Raw genomic sequence first — 26,521 nt, forward strand, 5'->3', positions numbered from 1 at the left:
CCCTGTATATATATATATATATATATATATATATATATATATATATTTCTTAATTAATTCCTTGAAAGAAATTAATTAAGAAATAACGAAATCGTGGATTACGTAAAGAAAACGGTAACGAAAGTCAAAGGGATAACAACATCTCGAAGGAGAAATTAGGGCGCTACCGTTTAGAGCGACTGCTCATCTGCAATTTGATTACAGATGCGAAATCAAGGAAGCATTCAAGTGTTAAATGGAATTAAAGCTCCGGATAAGCTCGATTCTAGTTTCCGATCGTACACGTCCGTCGCAACGTTAGAAGAAATACTTGACGTTCATCAGCTGACTGTTCTGACACAAGATCTTAGGCAATTCGATCTTGATCTAGAAAGGAATCTTAGCGAAAACAATCGTCCTTTCACAACAGCGTATAATAATAAACGAAGGTCACTTCACGGAAGCCGAACATAAGAATTTTCTCGACTTCATTGTTACTGAATCATCATATTGTACACGTTCTCTTACTTTGATTATCTTAAGTTATAATTATTTTTGTTTAATTATTTTTATTTAATTTATTTATCTTTATTTAATTATCTTTATTTATAATTATTTTTAGCGAAGAAAGGATGCATCTTAGATTTTACCATTTCCTTCGTATAATGATAAAGAGATTTATGAAACTATAGATTTCACATGAAAGAATAAGGTATAATACTTATCTAAATATTTAGTAACCTACACATTCACATTAGTGGATGTCTATACATATTTCATTGATTGCATAAGTCATTAATGGATAACTAATTACCGCTCGAATCGGAAAATAATTATCTGCCTCAAGTGCTACTTACGTCTCATCTTGATTACATATTAATATGATTTTGATCGTTGTTAAATCTTATAAATATGTCACAATGTAATAATTGTATTGCTGGATATATCAGAATTTATAGTGAAATTATTATTTAACAAGATAATATTTCTTTCGTTGTTTTTAGTCAAAACAAAATAATATTTCTTTATTTTATAGTGAAAATATTATTTAACAAAATATTTTATTTTGTTTTTATTCAAAACAATTATATTATATTTCGTTTTTATTCAAAACAATTGACAAAACTTATTTCCATGTTAAAACAATTGTAAAAATGTTACATTAACGCGATAAATTCATGCCTGAAGAAATAATATTTCACCCAAAAAATTCTCTTCCATTCAGACAAATTCATCTTCCTTATATCGTGACGAAAAGTAAAAATGTTCGTATAATATAATAAAAGATTTTACTTCACATGATAATAAAATCGAACGGTAAATTCTCCGAGCAGAAATGTTAACTCATCTAATATGCGGGGCAGGACGGAGCAATTCGATAATAATCCTCGAGCATAAGAATGCGAGGAAAGTAAGAACTCGGCATGTTCTCGAGAAAAGCCATTTCCTTCTATCCGTGAGAGGGGAAGAGGGATGAAAGGAGGGACACTAAGAGTGGTACGACTTTCCAAGAGGACTCTCGCTCGGTCGGATTTTCCTCCTCTTTAACCACCCGCCGCCCTTCTTCGCTCTTTTATTGCCATACTTCTTACGCGTCGGAGGTAGTCGAATCTCGGAAACGAATGTACTTTTCCTCGATGCACTGTGCCGTCGTCATGGTTACCTGCCAGATCACACTGTATCTTGTAATCGCCGGGACTTTCCGCGAATGTGTCGCGAATCATATTGGGCCACTTTAGCGTAGGCCTTGTTGCGAACTTGTATCTCTGACGTTAAGATCAACTCGACGTCAGTCGAGGAAAGTACAGTAGATAGCGTGGAGAAAAAGGTTTCCTCGGAGTTTCCCGTGAAGCATTTCGGTTTTTACAACGAAATAACTTTTTTCTTTCATTTATAAATCATATAAATAAAAGTGAGATAAATATATGCTTTCTTTTAATAAAACATAGAGACACTTTATTATTTTATAAGTTACAAAAATCGATTCAAAGTAAGAAAATAGAAAGACTTTATTATTTGATTAATATTTGATTGAAAATAGAAGCTTTGAAATAGAAACACTTTATTATTAATAGAATTTGAGTGTACGTTGCTTTAAATGTGTATTTTATTATTAAATTTTATTTCTAATTTTATGGCAATAAATATATAATTTTATTATACGATCTCTCTTTACGTAACATGCTGTAAAATCTCTCTTGCAAACACAGAATAATATCAATCCATTATATAATCAACCATCTAATTTCCGTCTTTAATTATTGAAACGAAAAGAACGATTTTACAGAAGAAACAATTGGAATTTTGTCTTTTTACAGGGAATAATATCAATCAATAATATCTTTTTCAATGAATAATCCCCTTATCCTTTAACCGTAATCCACGTTTACGTAGCGAGATTGTCAACCGCATAAAGAGCAGACAAAGGGAATGGATTGAAGAGAGAGCAATTTCCTGGTGCTCTCTACTTGAGTGCTACCTCCGTGTCCGCACTTGTTCCATATTAGGAACCATATCAGGTCCGTGGAAGTGACGAGCTTTAACATTGAATTCCTAGTTATTGTGAAAATCCTAACATAGTTATCTTACTACTTATTTATCGATTTACATTTCATAGCTTTTTAACAATATTTCTGTCAAACTTGTAAAATAAAGTATTTCTAATAAACTTATAAAAATTATTATAATATAATAAATAAAATAATATAATATAATGAATAATATAATAACATAACAAGTATAATATGTAATAAATAATATAATAATATAATAAATAATATAATAAAATAATGAAATAAAAGCGAGCGAATAAACTGTACAATAGTTTTAATTTATTCTATTTCTCTATATAAACTTTTTATATTTTTTATTTAAAATTGTAACATAATGTACCAAAAAGTTTTGTACAATTTCGAGAGAAATTTACTTGCTTTAAATCATTTTTATAATTAAACATAACTAGAATAAAAAATTGCCATTTTTTATATTCTTTTCTCTCGATGATATCAATGCTCTTAACTCGAAATTTTGATTTACAAGTCGATCTTATTTTATTCAACGCCATTCGTTTTCGCAACAGTTACAGGGAAGCTTTCACCAAATATAATGCATTATGTATGAAAGCGAGATACAGGACGCATTGTTTCAGAAAACGTAGATCTAACTGGAAGAGAGTAGTGGCTATTGCGGAGAAAAATGACCTCTTCTTTTTATTAAAGTGTTAAATTATAGAATAATAGCAATAATAATATATCAGACATACAAAAGTAAAATCGAGTTCCATGATTTGCTTCTTGTCACCTGTAATACATATTGAGACAAAAATAATTATTGATAAGATACAACGATGACAAAAATCCATTCAATTACGTTATTTTAATGAAATGGATGCAGTTTCGATATCCTTCTTACATAAATATGCATATGACATGCACTTCGAATGAATCTAATACACGTGTCTTAAAATTCTTATGTATCTTTCAAGATTTTATCTGAATGTAGAATTATAGCGATTCAATTTCCGTATATTACATGTTAAAGATACAGATGACGATAAGAATCTTGTTGCAATGCAATATTGTGTAATAATTTATAGAAAACACGTAAAATATAGATGAGGTTTTATTAAATTCAAGGAGACGAATGCTAAAATAAAAACAATGATTGCAAATAAAAAGTGATACTTGTGTCAGTTTCTATGATTAGAATTAATTAAACTGCTCTGAAATTACATTAAAATAGTGCATCATTTTTGCGATTGCATATGTATTACAGCTTAAGCTCAATATCGCTTTTTTCTAGTGGAGTGATTAAAATTATCTTATCTGTATGTATATAAAATATATAAAATAAAAAAGACGACTTTTATTATTGAAATAAATTTATTAAAATCGTATATCATGTAGGATAAAGTTGTGCTTATCTAAACATGTTATTATGTTAAACATGTTATATTGCGTCCATTTTTCTTATATTTTATTTATATTAAAATCATATATATCTTCAATCATGTTGTTTCAGTCCTTAAAAATGATAAATGTTAATATAAAAGCACGTATTTATTCCGGAAGAAATTAGCGGTTTGCACTTAAAAAGTCAAGAATAAAAAGAATTGCATGAAAGCAAATTAATTGAGAGTCTGAAAAGAAGAGAACGTGTACAAGAGTATTCCATTAACCGACAACGCGGTGTCCGCGTCATCGAGGCACTTGTTCCTTGATTCAAAAAGGGAACTTGTGAAAATTGAAAGATTTCTTCTAATCCACTTGTAGCAAATCGCTTCTTATTTATTCTTATTTAATGCTATCGACCGACTGATTGCCCAGCGCGATGTCCAATGTTTCACATATTTATTGACCGTCATTCTTACGAGGCCAAAACGAATTAATGTAATATTTAATCAGAATCTGATCAAATAAATTTGATAATTAAAAAATTAAATCAACTTTTCATCTCAGACGAAATAACAGATTCCATTTTGTTGAAATGATTATGATAATTTAATTAAACAGCAAGATCGCTAATTAAATTAAAAATGATAATTTTCTATGAAAAACTAGATATCTACTTAATGAAACAAATGCGAGATAATCTTGAAGTTTCTATGTTATGCGACAGTTTTAATAAAATTATAACCTAGCTACTCGATGTATGCGCATCGAGATAATGATAGTGCAATGATAAATTAACAGTTGGTGCAAGCTACAATTATCTATATCGACATTTGATGCTAATGATTAGTTCAGCGAAAAAAAGAGATATTCAACATTTGTGTATCTGTCACTGTTGTCAAAAATAAAATACTAACCAAAGAAACCTCTTCATATTTTGATTTTGCAAAAAGAAATAAACGTAATGTTGTCAGCATCATTTTCTTCTACGGTACCGTTCTCATCATGCAAGGTTTGTTACGATAGATACATTAATTATCTTAATATAAATTATTTTATCTAATATCATTAATTCGGATATTTAAAAAAATTTTTTATATACATTTTTATAATTTTAAAAATAGATCGTAGTTAAAAGTATTTTTTTTAGGTTTAGCTAATCCATGTTTCGATCTGAAATCGTTGTGAGACCGTCGCGGAACGAGAAACATATATAACTAGAGAACGATCATTTTTTTTAAATCCAAGAGAACCATCGCATATTTAATTTGAAATGGAAACGGTGAAATATTATGCCAGATTCATAGATCCTCACTGGACAACTGTAGTGGCGACAGGATTGTACACACATCTTCGACAAATTTGCATAATCGGGCTATGTTTCGAGAAGGAAGATATTCTGCCTTTTGATCCGTCATACGCTTCGGTACTCTTTGTTTTCTCGGTTTTATGTTTGTTAGCGGAATACAGATTGTGGCCTGTAACTCTCAAAGATCCACCGATTCAGTTGCTGTATATTTATGAAGTAAGTCCTGGAGCGTTGTTATTTATTGCTTTAGAGTCGATTTAAATAGGAAGTGAAAGATTGTATTTTTATGCGATGTTTCTTAATAAAAAGAATAAAATTATTAATATAAAAAAATTAAATATATTTAAAACGTAATTTTGTGGAATAAAAGTAAAATATAAAAAAAATAAAATATTAAAATTAATTAATATCTTTGATTCATAAAAAAATAATTTTGGACTATCTAGTGTAATATTAATTGAAAGCTGGCTTTCTCATATAGATGTTGATAGCTGCATTGAGTACCAATTTAGCAATTCGTATGATATGGATACCAATGATGTACGTAATTTTCTGTCTGACTCAAGAATCTAGTAGATGGGTACGCAACATCCAGATACAATACTCTATAATATTCTTAAATTATGATTTTTAATTTCTTTTCAATTATTTCATTCTTATATAAATTTTTAAAAAAATTGTCAATCACAAATAATTGATTCCTTTCAATGAGATTTCACTGTTTAAACTTCTATAATTGAAATCACTTCATCAGTGATAATACATTTATTTTATTTAAGAGAATACGCATTTTGTTTCAGTTAATTTGGTTGAATTCCACGATGGGTCTGGATAGCTACTCTTGGTTATATTCAATCGCGGATTATATGGCTACAGAAAGCGCAGCGACGTATATGGCGTTTTGCATGTCGTTATTATCCTTCGTGTGGATGCTGGATGCCACCGAGTCCCTGGATACATTTCTGGATACGTGGATCAAGTAGTGAATCCTGACAACTTCAAAATCTTATCCGCAAAATTGTCACTGACATGTAATAAAACTACAATGCAACTTTTTTTTTAATATGCAACTTCTCGTCTTAATGAAAAGAAATTGTCTCTCGAGATACTTTAAATCTTACTATGATATTTAAGAAAAATAGCTTATTTATTTTATTAGAATTTATCAACAAAAAGCCTTATTTACATTTTATTATTTGAGAAATAAAAGATATAGAGTGCATTATAAATTCCACGATATTGTCTAATCTAATAACAATTTCTCTTGTTCTCTGGAAGACATTTAAAATTCGTGAATGTTGCAAAACGTCGCAAACGTAAAAGCAAGAGGATTACATTCAGCAATCCTGAAGTGACCCAATCAATCTTTTATCAAGTTTATCGAATGAATCCATTTACGACAAATCACGGAAGTTAGAGCTTCTACTAATTCGTTACATTTGTATTGTTTACGTGCTTGTATTTAATAAATATTTATTTGTAAATTTTCTTAAATTATTATTTTCGTCATTATCTACATTGCATAAGCATAAAAATAAATCATATTTGTCTATATTTTATCGAATCTTAAACCACACAAATCAGAATTTATAGAAATTATATTAGCAATTTTTAAAGTGATATGATTTTATATTTTATATTCTCTCTATTATAATTTAGCGATGCTTTATATGTGTGCAAATATATAAACATTCTTTTTAATTTTGAGAGATTTTCGGTTTGGGAAGCTTTATATTCGACATTCCAATCTAATGAATTGGAAATTACAAAGCTGACTTCACATCATAAGTGCCATTGAAAAATATTTGCTTTCTTCTGGAAACCAATATAATTCATAAATTAAATCCGAATGGCTAAAGCACGATTATTTGGTATATCTTTACAATATGGTACGATTACTGTATACAATATGGGCATTGATGCTCAACAGCTTAAATATATCGATATTTCCAACGTGCTTCGCTAACGCTATGGAAGACGAATACGGTCCTCTAATAGCAAGTCCACCGGTTACCAAATTTTTAATCTTAATGAGTGTCTATGTTATCGTCGTCAATTCCACAATATTTCCGCAATCTTTTCGACAACCAAAACCTATTTTTATGTGTGTGTACGAGGTTAGTGTGATGATGAGAACACTATTTCATTAGCCTTGTTTAACATTTTTAATTTTTATCTCTTTTTGCATTTTCAATTGTAGTTTCTAGTAACAGCATTCTTTTTGGAATTTGCAATCGCCTGTGTATGGACACCGATAGACGTACTCGTCTTAAGCACGTTGCCAAAGAATATTTGTCATGTAACGTAATGATGTCTGTCCTATCCTTTTTATTTTAATTTTAATATATTTCATTAACAAAACAGTTCTTGATGGTAAAAGTATGCGTAAAAATATCTGCTGCAAATTACAGTACTTTCAATCATACATTTGCATGCATAAAAATTTTAATTGAATTTTTGTAACTTAATTCATGCAAAAATTTATACTGAAACTTAATTCGAGCAGACGCTTAGTCGACTAGGATTGGAAAATGCAGCCAAAATATTGAATGCGTACAAATCATCCATGACGATTTTTACAAATGGAATAGCAACAATGATTCTTCTTACTACTCTTCATGTCACAAGAGCCGTCGATTTCAAGGAACTTCCGTGAGTGATGGCGATTTCGTTCTAAAAAATTTTCTGTTATCAGTATTATAAATATTGTGAAATCTGAATCCTTTGCTTTTAAAATTATTAAATTAAATGTTGACACTTTTATTGAAAGCTGCTCTGAATTTTAATTTATATTATTTTCAAAAAATAGGTAATTCATATATGTAATGTAAATAAAATGTAATGTAATTAATCATAAATTTAGGGATAATGGAATAATGTATCTCCTATCGCATTCGAAAACGAAATTGTGGCAACGTATACAAAGCGAACTTCCACAAGCTAAGAATAACAAAGAAAATAAGTGTCGTTGCAACAATCGCAGGAAAAACCGTGCAAATAATCAGCGCAGATGATACTTTAATATTGTTAATTCTTATTACGGAAGGTGGAAGTTCAAGGTTTTCTAAATCTAATATCACAGGAATTCTTCGATATATGATTTTTGCAAATTACCACACAAAAAGGGATAATATAATTTGATCTAATAAAAATAAATTCGCTTTTCACAACATTATCATTCCATCAACTGTTTTATGAAAAAGAAGGCATTTATTTCGTTCGAACTGAAGTGTAAAGTACAAATGGTATAGATAATATAGTGGTAATAATGTAATAATTATAATCATTAATAAATATCAATTTAATTAATAATACAGTGTGTCCCAGTATATACTGCAGGTTATTAATATTAATATTATTATAATTATATATATATATATGGTAATTGTACTAATGGGATGTGTTCAGTGGCAGCGTTACGTTATGTAATAATATGTATATCTTACAGTGATCTCTCTTTTTATCGACCGACAGATAATGCCATCTCTTTTTCTTTTTTTTCTTTCGCTCTCGACCATTATTTATGCTTCGCTTCAAAAACTATGACATTGTGAAAGAACACCTTTCGTAGATATTAATAAATTATTTGAAATTATAAGGGTTTCGATTATTCTTCGAGTTTTTTAATTTTGTTTTTTAATATTCGCGCAGTGTAAAATTTTAATTAATTAATTTTTAATCTCATCAACTTTCTTCTTATATTTTTCGCAGATGTGTCGATACACTTTGCATTTATTTCTTCTCTCGTACATCACAAATCTGAGAGAAAATTTAAAACAGAACAAGAAAACAGATTTCAATATTATATATTAGTATTTAATTTTTATTAAAATAATTTAATAATTTAAATTTTAAATAAACACTATATTTTTACAAGAAAAAAGATAAAAGCAACCATTTAGAGTCAGAGCGTATGATAAATTAATAAAAACGAGATGTTCTTTTTTGCTCTCCACGAGATGCAGTGAAGCGGTATCTCTTCAATTCTTATGTTTTTTCTCATCTCTATCTCTTTGAAATTGTGAACGGAATTCGGTTACATCAATTACATGTACGAGTTTCACTCGCGCTCGGCCCTGTAGTACCCCAATTACAAAGTATATCTTTGTGCACGATTAGGCAGTGCTTAGAGAAAGGGTTAAGGATATATAGGATGAGCGTACTCTTCTTCTGTTTAAATTCGTAAAGAATATAGGTATCGAGAAGAGGTAATATCAATTTCGATAAAATTTAATATAAAATGAGATCTTTCAAAAAATTCGATAAGTACGTATTTAGACGATAAATTTCCCTGTATTACGTAAGGGGACATTCGAACTAATTCGCGCCTTCATTTACAATGCCAATTTTCTGGAATTATACGCACGAATCAAGCAAGCACAGAGACTAATCTAACGACGATAAATAACTTTGAGCCGAATCTTTTTATTATTAATTATATTAATCGCAATGAGATTGCATTTTGGAATGAATTTAAGGAACGTGTCGTTACTTTAATTTTTGCTTCCTTCCTTCCCTTGATTTTTTTCGATTAGATTATTTTTCTTTCGACTTTTCGCGTTTCTCTCGTCATAAATCGTCAACATCTTTTGTTAAAAGTACAAGTAAATTCAATCGGTCGCGAGTAAAATCATATTCCTTTTTGCCCCGCGAATTCTTTTTCCTGATTTATGAACTTCTTGAAGAATTTTTGCAAAAATTGAAACCGATATAACTTCTGCGAGTTAAATTTTCAATGCCACAGAAAGACACGCCAATCGTCGACTTTTATGAATGATATAATGTTATATGAGATATATATATATCTCATTTTAAAAATATCTTTATAATATATTCTTAAGTGATTTCATGTCATGATAAATTCAAATTCGATGCGATAAATTTTGACATACAAAAAATCTAAAATAATTTATTATTCTTAATAATCTTAAATAATTTAAAAATCGCGTATACATAATATATCATATATATATATATATATATGATATATTATGTATACGCGATTTTTAAATTATTTAAGATTATTAAGAATAATAAATTATTTTAGATTTTTTGTATGTCAAAATTTATCGCATCGAATTTGAATTTATCATGACATGAAATCACTTAAGAATATATTATAAAGATATTTTTAAAAAAGGAGATATTGTAGAGATATCCAAAAAATATATTAATTAAATATATTAATTTTTCGGGCACGTATTTTAAATGTTTTCAAGATATCTCATAGGTATCTTTGTAATACCGGTTTCAATCTTTGCATCTCTTCAAGCATACTTTGGAACTTTAGATTCCATCTCTTGCGTACGTTCTCCGCCATCGTCGCGTTAAACGTATAGTTCTTTGCGAAATTTTTAAAATTAAAATTATCGAGGTGTACGGGTCGAGCGAACGGAGGAGACTTCGAGCCTCGTCGACGTACAGGTACGCAATTAATCACTGTCATATTAAACGAAAAGGATCTTTCAGGATGTACAAAACTGCTTTATCAGTTTACATGTAAATTCAATTAAAACCTGCTTGGAACAATTTACTCCAAACAGAATCCGAATAAATTGACATTTAACGATCGAAACATTTTTCTTGTACTTAGATTAATTAAGATCCATTATTTTGAATTATATGTTTAATTAAATGAAAGGACAAGAATTTATTTTTATCTTGATCCTCGATTGATCGTCGAACGAGCAATCAATTGCATCTCATCGACGTCTTCACTCGTATAATCAGGCTGTCTTTTCTTTTTTTTTTTTTGCCACTGCACACACGCAACGCGCACTTGCGCGCTACTCAATACAGTTACTCAACGATAATTCTTTCGTCCTTCAATAATAATCCCCATTCAAATACTGTCTCTGCTTAGAATCTACTTTACGGGATCGAGCACATGACAAGGAATGGATAGACTAAAAAGATCTAGGATGAACGGTGGGCTTCGATGAATCGGACATACGGGCACCGAGAGATCATGACAATTCTTAAAATAATAAACACTGTATACATGTATAAAAGTCTTAAAATGTAAGATTAAACTAATTAAAATTTAATATATAAAAAAATTTTCGGCGATTTCTTTAAAACTTCTCAAAAATAAGTTATTTGCCTTGAAAAATAAATGTAAATAAACCTTTTCATCAATTTTGATGCATTGAAAGACATCTTTCTCTTCTCTATTCGCGATATTCCTTCTTTATGTAATCGAATTTTATTATGAATCAAGTAAGCTCAAGGTGACAAATTTTAAATGCGTGAAACTAAAACTGTATCTATTGCTAGTGAACTTATTGCTCGCAGTAGAATTATTGCCGTATTATAACGCGGTGGTAAATTTACATCTCGGACATTCGTTGTAGTTCGAAAAAAATCTATTCCTATATCGAAATTCTATCATTAAGCCATCATCATCTTTACGTAATCTATTCAATTTAGGAACAAAGAAATTGGGAATTGCAACAATTCTTTCATACGTTGCCCTTGAAACTGATTATCAGTCAGACAATATCAAATGTCTAAAAAAAATTTCCTCTTGCTTCATCAGAGCTCGATGCTCGCAGTCCTCGGGAGCAACGATTGTATGCGGGACGTGTGTTTAGATAGGTGGTAGGATGTAGACATACGCAACTTAATATCACAAATTCGTTGAGAAACCATACGCAAACACGATCATTGGTAGGACAGTTATACAGCGTTGCGCAGAATATTGCGCGCGCCGGCACACTCATACACATGTTAATTACAATATTCGTACAAGTGCTTACGACGTACATCTTTTATAACGCCATCTCTCTCTAACTGGTAAATTGACTATTAATAAATTCCCGTTGAGAATTTTACAGGTTTCAGTCGGGGCTCGGTGCGTGGAAAGTTCCTTTCCGCGAAAGGCGCGACGACATAATCGAACGTGCACGAGGATCTCATCAAGCCTCGTCTCTTATGAATCTCTTTCTTAGGTCGGTTGTTCACTTTTATTCTCGACGCACAATCAATTCTTTTAATTTTGTCGAGATAAAAAAATCTAAAGTATCCTTCTTCGTTCGTTAATTAATTCACTCGATCCAATTTAAAATTCATATTGCCAGTTTTTTCCTTTATTCTTTTATACATTAATTTTTATCTTTTCCTAAATTACACACAATTTTCAAAGCAAAAGAAAAAAGAAAATTTTTAACAATTTATTTTATAATTTTAATGTACAAATGTGTTATCTTTCTGGAAATCGTCCCTGTGGAAAAGTGTTCAGGAAATCCAATCTACATCGAAACGATGCATCATCGAACCATTTGAGATGACTAGAATCTGAAATTCCACATTTCTTTCTCTCCTCGTGCACGCGTATTTAATACACCCCGTCGTGCCGTGTTTTTGCGCTCCGAATTCTCCTATATCTCCCCTCTCTTCGATGACGTAAAATAAATATTAAAACTATTTCGAGATATATCAACGTGAGCATAGTTTAGCGGATGCGTATCATCTCATTTCTCGTGTTGTCTGTATGTTCGTACGTGTCCTCTGTCTGTATGTATAATATATATTTGTATTTATATTTATATTTATATATATTTATATATATTTGTATTTATACTTAGACTTTTTATGTCCGCTATATTAAAATTATAATAATTACATTACGCGCACGATAAACTCGTGCTTTCTCTCTGTCAACGCAAGTTCCTCTTCCCTCTCTTCTTGGACTTTCTCGTTAATCATTCTCTCTCTTTTTCGCTTCGTGCGTTCTTCTATATATATATAAATATTTATAATATATATATATTATAATATTTAATATAATACTATCACTAATGAGGATGGCGATGACGATGACGATGACGACAATGAGCCGATGTCGCGACAACTAATGATACCTTAACGTTAATCCCTATTATAGCAGACTATCTACGGTAGGATCGTCCGTCACGAACGAGAGTGCACTGCTTTTAGAACTCCTCCGCGTTCAGGACAATGAAATGTACTCATTAAGGATCGAGATCCTGCGAAACTCGTGCAGAAAAACGAAGAAATAAAAAATTTATGCGACGAGAGCCGTCGTCGACGAATCATGACACGCCGAGAGAACGATATCGTGTTAACGTGTTACGTGTCTGTGTCTATGTATGTGTATGTGTATGTGTGTGAGAGAATGCCCTTGATTAACTTCGTTACAACACATTTAACGCGTTCGCCCGCATCGCGACGATAAATAAATAAATAAACGATTCCGGTTACGCGAGGACGAGACGCTGATCTAAGATCCAACACTGATGACAACAACGCGATATACACCTACACGTATATATGTATTTAGTGTACGCGGGGGAGTAATTTACCCCGATGGTGACCGATGAGTGAGGAAGTGATGCAATGAGGAGGAGGGGAGGGGGAATCCGTTAAAAAAAGTCTCGTCGCGCAATATCTTTGGATATTTCACTACGTTTTACGTTACATAACGTACTATACAGATAGGTATGCTGCGACGTTTTTCTCTCCGCCTTTTTATTAACCATCTCTACCATTAATCATCCAGCATTATTGCAACCTTCGTTTTCGATCCCGAGTATATATATGTATATGTGCGTGTGTTGTGTATATTTTTGTGCACGCACCGCGGATGACATTACGGATGACGTAACGTTTAACGTCATAGTACTTTCACTAACCGCACAACTATGAGAATGCTGCCGCTCCACATTCGTCGAGAATTTATCATTCTCGACGAGGGATGCGGGTATCTCTCGGGATCCTCCGAATGTTCGTGATAGATCCCTGACCATCCGACGTGACAGATCAGGTCGCCTTGATCAAGATCGCACGAGCACTCATTCGGATGATATGGATCGCGTGACTCGGTGTGGTATGATGTAGAGACTCGGCTGTACTTTTGGACGCTAACTTAATCCTCTTCTTCACTCTCCTCCGCAGGACCATACATGTCGGCCAGTTTGTCGAATCTCGGACCCCAGGCGCCTAGATACTCGTATTCGTGTTGCTCATCATCTGTACCTGTATTTATATCAATTTATTTGTTGTGAATGCAATAAAAAAATTAAAATTTTTAAGAATAAGAAAAAAGGGCAGGAATCTTTTAATGTGATGATAGTTCCTTTATAACATGCTTAAAATGAATATTTTAAAAATTCTCTTCTTTACATACCGGACGCTAATGATTCCAGAGAACCTGCGGTGCTTCCGCCACCCTCGTAAGCGTAATTCCGCAAGTCGTCAAAGGGCGGTGCATTCGGGTCACTGTCTGCCCTCTTCTTGTGATCCTCGATAAAAATGCCGACATTCGGCTCCGGTCCAAGAGGATCTAAAGAAATGAGATACTCTTATGGATTATCAATTCTTATAAGTTATTTTGTTTTACAAGCAATAAAAAGTATGACACGTACAGGCTACTTTACACGGAGGTATCTTGCCGCCCATTTCCGGTATCGGGCCACCAATCGGGATCTGTAAGGGCGTGATATCAAATGCGGTCATGTCGTCCTCTCCGCCACCCTCGTCATCATAGTTGATAATATTCTCCCTCACGTCGTCGTCTGGACCTGGATACTTTATGTGAGATTCTCGTCTTCTATTGTAAACGACGAATACCAACACGAGAACTGAAATATCGACAAAATAATTCGTATTATCAAAGTTGAACGAGTAGAAAAATTCATCATTTTATCAATTTCAAAGTAATACTTCTCTTTTAATTCAAGGAGTTCAAGTAAGTGCAAAGTGTAACAAAGTCCATTGCGGAAATTAAATTTACGATGTTATAATGTGCAAAGCAGGTATCAGTCTTGTCAGTTGAAACATTTTTTTAAACGAAAGCTCATTAAATAGACTTTTAAAAATGCAGTTTTTATAGGCACGAGACAAAAATTAAAGCAGTTTTCAAGTGCAAAAAGAAAATAGTATAGAAGGAATAAAATAAAAAAATATAAGCTTTCGTAATATAACTTTTTATTTTTCAATCAATCCGGCTGTATATGTGCCGCAAATATGAGAACTGAAACATAATTGGACGTGATCAAACATAAAATAAAAAAGAATTTTGTATATTTAAAACACATAAAATAATAAAAATATAAAAGGCATGTGTTAAGCTATGTATTTAGGGTTTAAAATATTCGATAATCAATTAGCTTGAATATACTAACCAAGAATAATCAAAAGACAGACAAGAATGGCCGCCAGCGCGCCCATACTGAGCTTGAGCGTTTGACCTTCTTGCACCAATTCGCAGTTTTCGCCCCAAAAACCATCGGGACAGATACATCGATATCGGAATCGCGGATCCTGATTGATGCATCTGCCACCGTTCAGGCAGGGATAGTCGATACACTCGTTCTTATCCATGCATCCTTTGTTATCTGGCGATGGAATCCTTCCTTCTCCGCAACTGTGTGAGGAAAAAACGAAATATAATGTATTAATCGTTCCAAAAATAAAAGAATAGGATAAATAATACTTACGTGCAGTCATATTCGTTCCAAAGATCGATGCACTCGAAAGGATCTTGACAAATGACATTGGCGCACGGTTTATTCGATGGACAATTCCTTTCCAAGTTTCGCGCCATCGTTGCTTGACCCCATTGAGTACCGTTCATAGCGGGAGGTAGTGGAAGGTGTTTTCCTTCTAATCTTATATCGTCCAAGCAACCTAAAATTTTTATTAAAAAATTGTATACAATTAATATTAACAAATTTCATTGATTAAAAAATCGAGATATATAGATATTTATTAAGAAAGTCGAGATATATATAGATGTATATAGATATTTATTAAATTTTTCATGAGATGCATATTTATAATTACTTTTTCGTAAAGTGACACAAATTACCTTTTTGATAATCTGCGTAAACTTCAAAAGTACGGACGCCAGTATATTCCGCTTTGCCACCGGCATAGACACCTTCCTGCTTGTCTACTAGGAGCCACTGATGTCCTTCGAAGGAGAAGGTCTCGTTGAATCTTCGTCCTTCGCCACCGTCCAGTTCCAGGGTCGCTGCAGATCCGTATCTCGATACTCTGACCGTGTGCCATTGTCCATCATCAACGGCTATCGCCGAAAGCCAGATATCACGCTCCTCTGTTCTAAGACTGTTCAGATTATACCTGAAGTGCAGTCTGCTGTCTTTGATCTGGAATTATAAAGACAGACATTTCAGTTATTTCCATTCTTTCTTTTCTAACGAGCCTAATTTATCTCAAAATTATGATAAATACATGCATAAATAAATATATATATTTAAATAATTTAAATAAAAATAAATAATTTGAACTAAAATCATAAATTGCGTAAAAATCGAAAAGAAATTGTAAACAAGAATATTTTTTAAGTATTAAAATACGTCGCAAACACTCACTTCTAAAATAGCGTATTCCCTGTTGTGTTGATCGCTCACTCTGAAGAGTTCACCGTGAATCTCGCGAGTGCGGAATCTCAATTGCATCTGAGTAGAATATTTATCTGGCTCGAAGGACAATGCGTACTTGACATAGCTCTGTGGTTTGAAGGTGGTCGGGATCGTCGGTGTCATGCATCCGGGACCAGTCCAGCCGGGATTGCACTGGCACCTCGCTTCGGTAAAGCTACCTACACACGTACCATGCTCCCAACAGCGGAATGTCGCTTCTTGATTATTGCAGATCTCCTCTGTTTGCGGGCAACCGGCGACACTGTTTCGCGACAGACCTGGATGAGCGAGATCGTACAGTTTGCTGTTGTGGAAGAGGTTTTTAATGCAGCCATCAAAGCCCTTGCCGACTGGCATATATTTCCATTTGTAGTGCGACGGATCGAATTGCTCCACATAAAGACCGCCGATCTGCAATGGCGCGTTCACGTTTAGATATTCATTGAACGGCGGCACTGTTCCCGTGGCCTGGCAACTGGTATCATTGAATTCCGGCGGGCTTCCATCCTCCAGTTCGGATATATCCGCGGATTTGCAGTAATCGATGATGAGTTTCACAGTCTGCAAAATATAAAACTCGCATTTAAAGTCGCTTCAAATTTAGACAAATCGCAAAAGACTATGACAATATTTATTTGATATTATTTTACCTCTGTATTCCAGAAAATATCAAGCCGATGCCATTCGCCGTCGTCCAAGGTTTTCTTTGGTTTCACCTTCAATTCCAAAGTGCCGGATCCAAAATCGATCAGCAACCTCGGTATACCACGTTCCAATTCGACCGAAATAAAATCTGTTGATATAAAAAAAATTATTTAGACATTATTAATTGTATAATTGCTCATGTAAAAGAATATAAAAATCTTACCGGAAACCATTATTTCGTCAACTTCGGGAGGAACGATCGGACCATTGTATAATAATAATCCGTCGGACTTTCTCGTAATAAATTCGAAACTCAAGTGACTGTTATCGCACATCTCTAAAGCGGGATACCATGCCCAACCATTGCCTCGAAAACTTCTGGCCGTTTGTTGACACCTCGGACCATTGTAACCAGATGGACACTGACATCTAAAATAGTAAAGGAAAACCCATAAGCTATTGTGGCAATCAAAAAAATTGGCAAATAAAAATTATTTAAGGAATTGATAAATAAAAATTATTTAAGAAAATTTTTGTAATCGATTTAATATATTCATTGAATTATTACTAACTCTTCTTAATACGCAAAATTCATATAAATATATATAATTTTGTGATATACAAAATTTGCTTTATTTTCACTTACGATAATCCAAACCGATCTTCCACGCAGCGTCCGCCATTGTAACAAGGACTGTTCCTGCAGGACTCTCCCTTACTGAAGTTTCGCGCTCCACAAGTACACTCGGCTATCACATCTACGCGTACGCCGACAAGGGCAGTTCTGTTCGCGTTCACCATGTATGGTAGGTTGCTAATATCAAGGGTGTTCGTGCAACTGCCTTCACACATCTCGTTTTCATAGTAACACTCATCGATGCCGACCATAGTTATATTGATTCCTACGTCTTTCTCAATCTGTTAAAAATAATCAAATAATCAACGTCGTTTAAGAACTTATTTGAAATTTTTTCTTTACAAACAACCTTACAAATGATATTTACCTCTTCACGATGCATAAGCACAATGCCATTAAGCCTGACTGGTTTATAATACAGCGAACCATGTGCAGCGAATCTAACATCTGTCAATGGTGGATGTACTCTTCTTAATTGGACACTGAATACATCTACGTTATCCCTGTCTATGTTCAACAGCTGCGACAACTTATCCCTAAATAGATCCGCTTTGCTACGCGACAGAGTTTGATTCTGAAAATTAAAAAAATGTTATATATTATCTCTTTCCATTGATTAAAATAAATTCAAAGAGAAACTTTTTGCTTAAAAGTTAAATTTAATAAAAAAAAATTTTATTAGTAACATATTAATAGCTTTTGTTTTTTAATAATATTTTTTAATATTTATTTATATAATTTATTTAGATTTAAAATTCTTACCTGATAATTCCAAACACGAATAAAATCTTCGTCCGTTATTCCGGATATTCGAACTGAGCCTGAATTTAATACTGCTTCGTGCGGAATACTCTTTACGGTGACAGTTACGTTCGCGGGTACATCTGTCTGCGTGTGTTTCCGATCATAGACCTTAAACCGTAAATGATATTTGCCGTCGTGCGTGCCGGATTTCATGTAAATCATTCCTGTATCTTCATCAAGTCTGAACTGTGCATGCTCCAATCCTTCCCAATAAAATTTCTTGTCTGGCAAATCCCAGTCGTCCAGATCGTACACATAGACTCTACCTATTTCGGTATCCGGCGATTGTCCCTGAAAATTAATTATGAATGATGGATTATTTATTATATCAAGAAATTACAATAAATACAGCTAGAGTTTACAACTAAAATCTGAATATAATTTAATGTAAATACATACTGCATAATTATATACAAAGATTTCCTTGGAACCAGGTTGCATTTTATTATCGTTAACATCTCCTATAATAACCGTCAAAGTGCTGGTCCCAGACATAGAAGGATTTCCAGAATCCTTGATGACAATGGGGATTAAAAATTCCTTTTGTTGTTCTCTGTCAAAAGATCGTAAAGATGATACTACAGCCATTCCATCTCCATTGGCTCCCTCTGCAAAATAAGAAGAATATGAATGATGTGTTATTTTATTTTAATTAAAATGTTTTACTCTATAAAAAAGAATACTAATATATTCTTAAAAAGGAATTAAGAGATTAAAATTACTCGAGAAAATCTATATAAAATAAAATATATCGATATAAAATAATTTATATTATAATAAATGATAATAAATAATATATAATAATAAAGAATAATTTGTTAATTAAACTTACTGTTATCACTTTCAACTTTAAAGCTAGCTCTGATAACATCGTTTGCGTTAGGATCCATCCTGAAAGTGAAGGGAGGGCCATTGCTTCTCGATCGATCATCGTCATCAGTAGCGAGAATCTCAACGACCTTTTTCGTTTGTGCATACTCTGGTAAGACTGGTCGATAGTCTTTGAGGAATCTCGGCGGATTGTCATTAATATCTTGTACAACGACTGTCAAGGTGGCTGTGGCGGTCTTAGGTGGTATTCCATCATCAATTGCCAAAATTTTAACCTAAAGCAGCAAATTTTTTATTTTTATTTTCAATTTTTATTATGATTTTTTGGCAATAAATGTAATAATTTATAACAATCTGTCAATTCGTATTGACATCTTATAATCTACCTGATGTCGAGGAGTTTCTTCGCGATCAAGACTTCTCTGTATTGATACGGTGCCATTTTCGTTGATGAAGAATTGTCTCTTTCGGTCGGAGCTTCTATCGATAGAGTAGGAAACCTTGCTCTTTCCACCTTGATCTGGATCAGTGGCTTTGAACGTTTCTAGGCTACTACCTATGCGGGCGTTTTCCGGAACAGTAGTCTCGATATTGGCTTTCTCGAACTGCGGTTGATTGTCGTTGATATCTCGCAATTTTACAACTACCCAAGAATAGGCCACATGGTATTTGTCGTTATCGTTGTCTTCGCCCTAAAAAAGTGTTTGTTGATTAGCTTAAATCATATTTATGAAAATTTATATTTAATATTTTTTCGTAAATTAAAAGAACAGTCTTCTTAAAAAATTTTATAATTTTAACTAGAAAAATTGTTTTTCAAAAAAAAAGAGAGAGAGAGATTTAATTAAAATTATACTATAGATAAAAATTCTTTACATATATAATCCAATCTCTTAATTTTTTTTTCTAAAATTTCATATATATTCTTTTAATCATTCTTTTATCCATTTTATATATCCTTTCCTCATTACTCACTTTATCATTCACTTGTATCCTAAACCTAAAGCCGTTACTCTGCAGTTGGTCCTCATAGTCCAGCGATTGTACAATTTTCAACGATCCTGTGCCATCGTTGTTTCGTACCATGGTGAATTTATCGGCACCGTAACCGCTATTTTCGATTACCTAAAAGCGATAAATATTGAATTTTTAATCGTTCTGTTTTCTTTTCAGCTTTGAATGGAAAAAGGCGCTTTGACTGTATTATTTCAAATGGGAAAGTATCAAGAATAAATGCGATAAAACACTTTGCGAAATTACTACAGTGTTCTAACTGCTATTTTCTTTTAAATTTTAATTGTATCTATTCTCGTTTAATTTTTTATCTGATTAAAAGCGTTATATCGCAAACGCAAGAGATACCTTGTATTGGAATTTATTGGTCTCGTCTTCGTCGTGAACGGTAACAGTGAGTATTGGCATTTCCGGCAGATCTGGTCCTTCCGTCTCGTCCACTTCGGTAAACCACTCCTCTTTCGTAAACGCCGGTGGCATGTCGTTTATATCTTTTACCCGTATCGATGCCGTCCCGGTACCTGAGAGGAAAAGTATATGCGGTACACAATGCTCTCGATGGAATATCCCAAGAAACGTTTAAAATATGTAAAACGCGCCCGGAAATAGCCATTCTGTACACATGGTGATGCGGACTTCTAACTTTTGCAGATGAATACTTGAAGCCAAAACGTGACTCGTAAAAGAAACGCAAAACATAATTGATGTTTTTATCTTGTTGAACAAATATAAAGCATAACAAAAAAATATAAAATGTAGAAATAACCAACCCCTTTTTACTTTCACGATTAATATTTTACTAAATAAAATTTGTCATGCTTGTATTATTAAATCCTTTTAGATATCGCTCAATAAAAATCTAAATGCGACATTATTAATGATTAATAATTGAGCTATTGGAATTATCAAGAGAAAATTCTACCTTTTAACCCCCCTCCATCCATTGCAACGACTTGTATAGAATAATCCGGTGTGCGTTCTCTGTCCAAGCAGCATACTGCAGTCTTGATTACACCAGTTTCCGGTTCAATTTCGAAAATGGGCGAGCCAGTCTCCTCCTCGATGACATTCTTTTCGATAGAATACATGAGTTTTGCATTTGTGCCTTCGTTTGGATCATCGTAATCCACGGCAGTCATCGTCATTACAACCATTCCTAATAAAAAAAAGTATCAAAAGCTATTAAATTTACATCCTTCTATTGTTAAGAAAAAATTAAATTTTTAATAAATATATTCTAAAACATAATATTTGAACTGCTAGCCCATTAAAGATGAAATTCTATGTCTCTTAGATTTATTGCTATAATATAAATTTATTGCTATAATATATTACAATTATAATGGTGCGCAATCAACGTAACATAGGGAAATACAACCGCGGTCTCTAAACTATTTCAATTGACGGTTTCTCCACAAACCTGCGGTGCCGTTCTCAGTGACGTTGCCGAAGTAGACCCCTTGCGGGAATATTGGAGCGTTGTCATTGATGTCCTTGAGATTAACTTGAACGTCAGCATATCCCACGAGACCTTCCCCACCCTCGTCTTGAGCAAATACGGTGAATCGCCACTGTGCTCGGCCATTTGGTTGATCTCTGTCAAGCGGCTGCCGGGAGAAGAAAGCCAGAGTCACATGAGGATCGTTTGAGAAGACAGTTAAACGTAGGATTCTCGACGAGGATGTTATATATTGACACAGTCTTTATCCGAAATTCAATATCATCTCGCGGAGTCGATATTTGAATTATTATTCCATCACGATATTGCACAGCGTCACACGTGCACAAACATGTACATTCTATAGTCATGGAAGAATTAATTTCCATGTCGACCAGATGTCAGATTACACCAGGTGTTTAAATATCAATTCAAATTGATCTTTAACCAAAGAGATAATTGAAAGGATCATTTTATCATTTTTTTTTTAAATTTCAAATCAAACTTATTAAAGCGAAATTCATCTCAGATTACTTAAAAAAATACTGTAGCATTAATATGAAAATCCTTAAAAATTAATTCGATAAAGCTGTTTAATTCTGTTGTATCTAATAATTATTGATGAAAAGAATATTAGTGTTATTTTTTTTTCAATTCAACTTCTATCTATTGATACTTGAGAATGTATAACGATGCAAAAAATGTATATAATAATTTTATATCTTGTATAAAGCAAAATTATTTTTATATAAATATAATAAATTGTTACATAAATATAATATTGTTATATAAACATAAATGTTAGTAATATTAACATAATATTATTAATTGTTATTGCAAGGATTGTTGTTTCTAATAATAATATTCATTATAAGAAGACATAACATCATCAATCAATATATCAATAATAAGATAATATTGATCAAATAGGAAACAAACCTTCAGAACAAAGATTTCTCCAGTCGTACGGTTGATATCGAACTTGCTGTTAGCAGGATTCTCGGGATCGATACCTTGTCCAGTTAGGAAGTATACAATGTTCTGCGGTCTGTCTTTATCTCCGTCAGTCGCAGTTACCTGAGGATCAAATATTAATTGCAAATTTACCGTAAATGCGTTGCGGTCAACGGTAAATGTCCATTCAGAATACACAATTCGGAAGTTCGATGTTACATAAGGAGAGAGCAATTACCCCGAGTACGCGTTTCGGCAGAGTCCTGTCGTCCTCCTCGGTAATTTGGGTTCTGTAATTTGGTCGCTCGAAGACAGGCGGGTTGTCGTTTACGTCCTTCACGTGAATTACAACCGTCGTGTAATTCTCCTTCAAGTTATCCGAAGCAGTAAGCCGAAGCTCGTACTACAGAAAAAAATTAATTTTACGGTCAAGATATACTATCGGAGATTTTCTATTTTACATTTTTTAAATATTACACATGTATAAAATAATTAATCAAATCGCTATTATATTTTTATCATCACATTGTAGATTATTTTATGTTATTAAACATTTATTTTAATATATAATATATATAAATAAAATCATAAACTGTCTTTTCTATTATTTAAATAATTAAAAAAAATATTTAATTATCTTTAAAAGAAGCGATTTTAAAAAAGTGCAAAAAAACTTAATTGTTAGAAGCTTCTGTAACACGTGACATTTTAAATAATTTCTGAATAAACAAAGACAGTTAGTAAAGCGGAGTAAAAGCGTCCAGTCGACACGCTCGAATGACATTAATGGTGATACCAACCCTCTTCCTCGTCTCATAGTCCAACGCACCCGCGACGTAAATGGCGCCGGTCATGTTTTTCACGGCGAATGCACCGCCTATGTTCCCGCTCGTGATCTCGTATCGAATACGCGAGGCTGCGACAGAGAAAAAGGGAGGGTGCTTTTAATAAAAGCAAGTCGTGACTTCTCTTCTCTCTCCGACATTCCGCGTTGCAATCGAATGAATTTCGAGATAAAAGTTTTCGCTGCGAGCGAGTTTTATCGCGTAAGAAAGTTTGGACGGTGCTGGTGCGGGGGTGTCGGCTTCGATCGCCATCTCAACTTTGCTCGATACTATTCTCGATATATCTCACCGATAATTCAAGCGTTTCATAATGATATAGACACGAGAGTCTAATAAAAAATTATATTCAGTAATTTTGATTTTAGATTTCCTTATATGTTCAAATTTGATTCGGATTTTACCCCTTTTGGTAACAGAATTTAATTTCCAACATCATTAATAATCTCTGCATAATTTAACTTACGTAGCATTATCTGTGTGATTTTTAGCTGAACCAATAAAAATAGAAGAGAAATAATGATGTACACATAAACAAACACATGGAGGAGAAAACGGTACATTTATTTATGCGAGATATTAATTGCATACAGCATATCATCCCTCACGTGCCGTCATGTTAATGTGTTTACGTAATATTGACTATGTATTCGGTTTAAAAAAGAATACAGTTTGAATCAAATTTGAACATTTCTTGTGTATTTATTATACAATGAGCAATACAGATATTAATTTCAGATGCATCATTAATATTTATTAAACCATGAATAAAATATTTTCAGCTACAAAACTGTGAATATTCGTTTAACGATTTGTTTAACCGCATCCCTTTAAAAAGATCAAATATCGAAACAAATTAAACGCAACAGAGAACTTTGTTTAATTTATTTCAAAGCATATTGCGAACTTTCCGCGCTTACAATCCGCGTTTTACTACCGAGCTTAAATGCTTCAGCCGAAATTTCCATAATACACAAATGTAATTGTCAGTTTTAGACCATAAGTTGGAGAATAATAGAATAATTTAAATTTTCGGAAATGATAATCCTTGTATGAAATATGATAGTCGGGAGCAAAGTGGTCTCGTGAAAACTTGCATGTCATCGCATTGAACTGTCACCTGGTGATGAATGAAAAAGATCACAATTCGAAGTAATTCCCCTTCCGTATTAATTAATTCGCACATTTACATGTTTGCAATTAATTATGAATATTTAGGCAGATCGATTAAATAATATCTAAGATACATGTGGCAGAAATTTACATAATTACAAGTATATGCGGGCTATAAATTTCATTATAATTTTAATTGTTGTGTAAAAAAATGAAAGCATGGTACGACAATTTTAATGCGGTAATATTATTAAAGTAGCAAGTACTTACACTCGTCGTGATCTTTGGCGGTGACGGTGAGTACCGTGTGCTGAATGTCCTCATTTTCGTCTACCTCAGCCTCGTAGAGGCCCTTGTCGAAATATGGGGGATTATCGTTCTTGTCGGCTATCCCTATGCGGATGAATTTCGTTACTGTAACAAAGAAATTTAGTAATTAGATCAGAGCGTTTCAACATACCAAAGGAATCATATTGTGTCACAATCACTTAAGCTCAAAATATTTTTCTAACGATTAAATTTTGTAAAATTAATTATTGCTTGTAAATCTAAAAATTTCCGATTTGAAAGATGAAAAAAAGCGAGATACTCTTTCTTAAGATTGTATTTTAATAATTTATATTAATAATTATTATTATAATAATTTATTTAATAATAATAATTATTATAATAATAATTTATTTAATAATTTATAAATAATAATAAAAATATATATATTTATATCTAACTAGTCTTTTTTGTAAAAAAAAAATATTAATAAATTATCGATGCTAATATCAAGATCGTCAGATATATTTCGAGTTTATTCCCTTCGAATAAATGATACGTTTTATATGGCAAATGCAATAAACAACTACAAGCGTCTGCTTGGCAGTATTGAATGCAAAGTTCACATAGCATGTTAGTCATATTTTTGAATTCCAGATAGGACCGGAAATATTCTACATCCATACACATGCAAGTTTCATTGCTCTCAAGAAACTTGCAAGAGCCTCTGTAGAAGAGTCAATTATATATTAAAATCTCGACTGAATAGCAAACATTTTTGTACGACATGATAAAACTCGTTATGAAAAATAAAGTTTGTCTACAATTTTGTAAAAAGAATTATGGAATAAATAATTTTAAATCAAAATATTATTCACACAATTAATTAAACATTTTTTCATTGCCGTGAATATCTCTGAATAGTAATAGACGATACCGATTATGATCGTGATTGCAGCGAGCTTAATCTTGCGAGCTGAATCTTGGGTAAAGTAAAGATGACTGATAAATAATAAATGTATCGGCGAGATACATAATTAAAAAAGAGCTATACTGAACGATGCAAAAGAGAGGATATTATCGCGGAGTCTCGAAACTCGCCCATCCTAACTTTATTCCACGCATTATATATTCTCGCGGTTTGGTCTTAATATACTTTGCGCTAAAGTACGGAACTTGAGCGATAAAGAATCCCGAACCGTTAATCATTTTTTCGCCCCGTTACAGAAATTTAAGATGGGCAATTACCGGTCGCCGATGGCAAGAAGGTTAAGTAGTTTCAGATAACGGCACTTCATTCCAGAAGTAGACATTTATTGATGGAACTAGGTTGCCCGTTAGGAGAAAAATGTATAATTACAGATGCTTCTTCTAGATTGGTACATTAAGC

The 26,521-nt window shown here is 32.7% G+C and overlaps 3 protein-coding genes and 1 long non-coding RNA gene across 19 annotated transcripts in view; 3 read left to right on the forward strand and 1 right to left on the reverse strand.

Annotated features, from left to right (window-relative positions):
- LOC145965479 (uncharacterized) overlaps positions 1 to 25,918 on the forward strand; it is a 178,054-nt gene extending 152,136 nt beyond the window's left edge. Inside the window, exon 6 of one of the 2 annotated variants that reach the window (XR_014436731.1) lies at positions 25,789 to 25,918. This is a non-coding gene — a long non-coding RNA (uncharacterized LOC145965479). Of the gene's footprint in view, positions 1 to 204; positions 224 to 25,788 lie in introns of those variants that run through there. The other variant, XR_014436730.1, reaches the window with a different exon arrangement.
- LOC145965477 (uncharacterized) lies at positions 4,565 to 6,672 on the forward strand. 2 transcript variants are annotated; one of them, XM_083089078.1, is made up of 5 exons: positions 4,565 to 4,881; positions 5,020 to 5,394; positions 5,660 to 5,758; positions 5,979 to 6,157; positions 6,457 to 6,672. In XM_083089078.1, exons 2-5 carry the CDS (start codon positions 5,143 to 5,145, stop codon positions 6,593 to 6,595), a joined length of 669 nt encoding a protein of 222 aa, XP_082945204.1. In that variant the 5' UTR covers positions 4,565 to 4,881; positions 5,020 to 5,142; the 3' UTR covers positions 6,596 to 6,672. The 2 variants fall into 2 exon arrangements, with proteins under 2 accessions (XP_082945204.1, XP_082945205.1); XM_083089079.1 differs by having other exon boundaries at positions 4,570 to 4,881; positions 5,979 to 6,209; positions 6,457 to 6,548.
- On the forward strand, positions 6,955 to 8,490 carry LOC145965412 (uncharacterized). Its single transcript, XM_083088946.1, has 4 exons — positions 6,955 to 7,295; positions 7,379 to 7,477; positions 7,685 to 7,830; positions 8,042 to 8,490. The coding sequence occupies exons 1-4, from the start codon at positions 7,065 to 7,067 to the stop codon at positions 8,190 to 8,192; spliced, it is 627 nt and encodes a 208-aa protein (XP_082945072.1). The 5' UTR covers positions 6,955 to 7,064; the 3' UTR covers positions 8,193 to 8,490.
- The window catches only part of LOC145965466 (neural-cadherin-like), a 194,431-nt gene continuing 178,696 nt past the window's right edge, over positions 10,787 to 26,521 (reverse strand). For 11 of the 14 annotated variants that reach the window (XM_083089034.1, XM_083089029.1, XM_083089035.1 and 8 more), the window contains 23 exons: positions 25,135 to 25,278; positions 23,710 to 23,825; positions 23,148 to 23,312; positions 22,895 to 23,032; positions 21,938 to 22,124; positions 21,440 to 21,673; positions 20,866 to 21,038; positions 20,479 to 20,628; positions 19,890 to 20,195; positions 19,505 to 19,778; positions 19,072 to 19,280; positions 18,631 to 18,963; positions 18,236 to 18,442; positions 17,878 to 18,149; positions 17,455 to 17,660; positions 17,237 to 17,379; positions 16,536 to 17,147; positions 16,010 to 16,310; positions 15,639 to 15,828; positions 15,324 to 15,565; positions 14,565 to 14,780; positions 14,327 to 14,482; positions 10,787 to 14,175 (listed from right to left, as the gene is read on the reverse strand). In XM_083089034.1, the coding sequence (XP_082945160.1) occupies positions 14,066 to 14,175; positions 14,327 to 14,482; positions 14,565 to 14,780; positions 15,324 to 15,565; positions 15,639 to 15,828; positions 16,010 to 16,310; positions 16,536 to 17,147; positions 17,237 to 17,379; positions 17,455 to 17,660; positions 17,878 to 18,149; positions 18,236 to 18,442; positions 18,631 to 18,963; positions 19,072 to 19,280; positions 19,505 to 19,778; positions 19,890 to 20,195; positions 20,479 to 20,628; positions 20,866 to 21,038; positions 21,440 to 21,673; positions 21,938 to 22,124; positions 22,895 to 23,032; positions 23,148 to 23,312; positions 23,710 to 23,825; positions 25,135 to 25,278 (5,084 nt within the window). In that variant the 3' untranslated portion in view covers positions 10,787 to 14,065. Of the gene's footprint in view, positions 14,176 to 14,326; positions 14,483 to 14,564; positions 14,781 to 15,104; positions 15,173 to 15,323; positions 15,566 to 15,638; positions 15,829 to 16,009; positions 16,311 to 16,535; positions 17,148 to 17,236; positions 17,380 to 17,454; positions 17,661 to 17,877; positions 18,150 to 18,235; positions 18,443 to 18,630; positions 18,964 to 19,071; positions 19,281 to 19,504; positions 19,779 to 19,889; positions 20,196 to 20,478; positions 20,629 to 20,865; positions 21,039 to 21,439; positions 21,674 to 21,937; positions 22,125 to 22,894; positions 23,033 to 23,147; positions 23,313 to 23,709; positions 23,826 to 25,134; positions 25,279 to 26,521 lie in introns of those variants that run through there. The other 3 variants (XR_014436721.1, XM_083089030.1, XM_083089036.1) reach the window with 3 other exon arrangements.

Source organism: Camponotus vicinus, unplaced genomic scaffold, assembly GCF_025532165.1.
Source record: "Camponotus vicinus isolate PSW18456_S1 unplaced genomic scaffold, iyCamVici1.0 SCAF_14, whole genome shotgun sequence".
NCBI classification, from domain to species: domain Eukaryota; kingdom Metazoa; phylum Arthropoda; class Insecta; order Hymenoptera; family Formicidae; genus Camponotus; species Camponotus vicinus.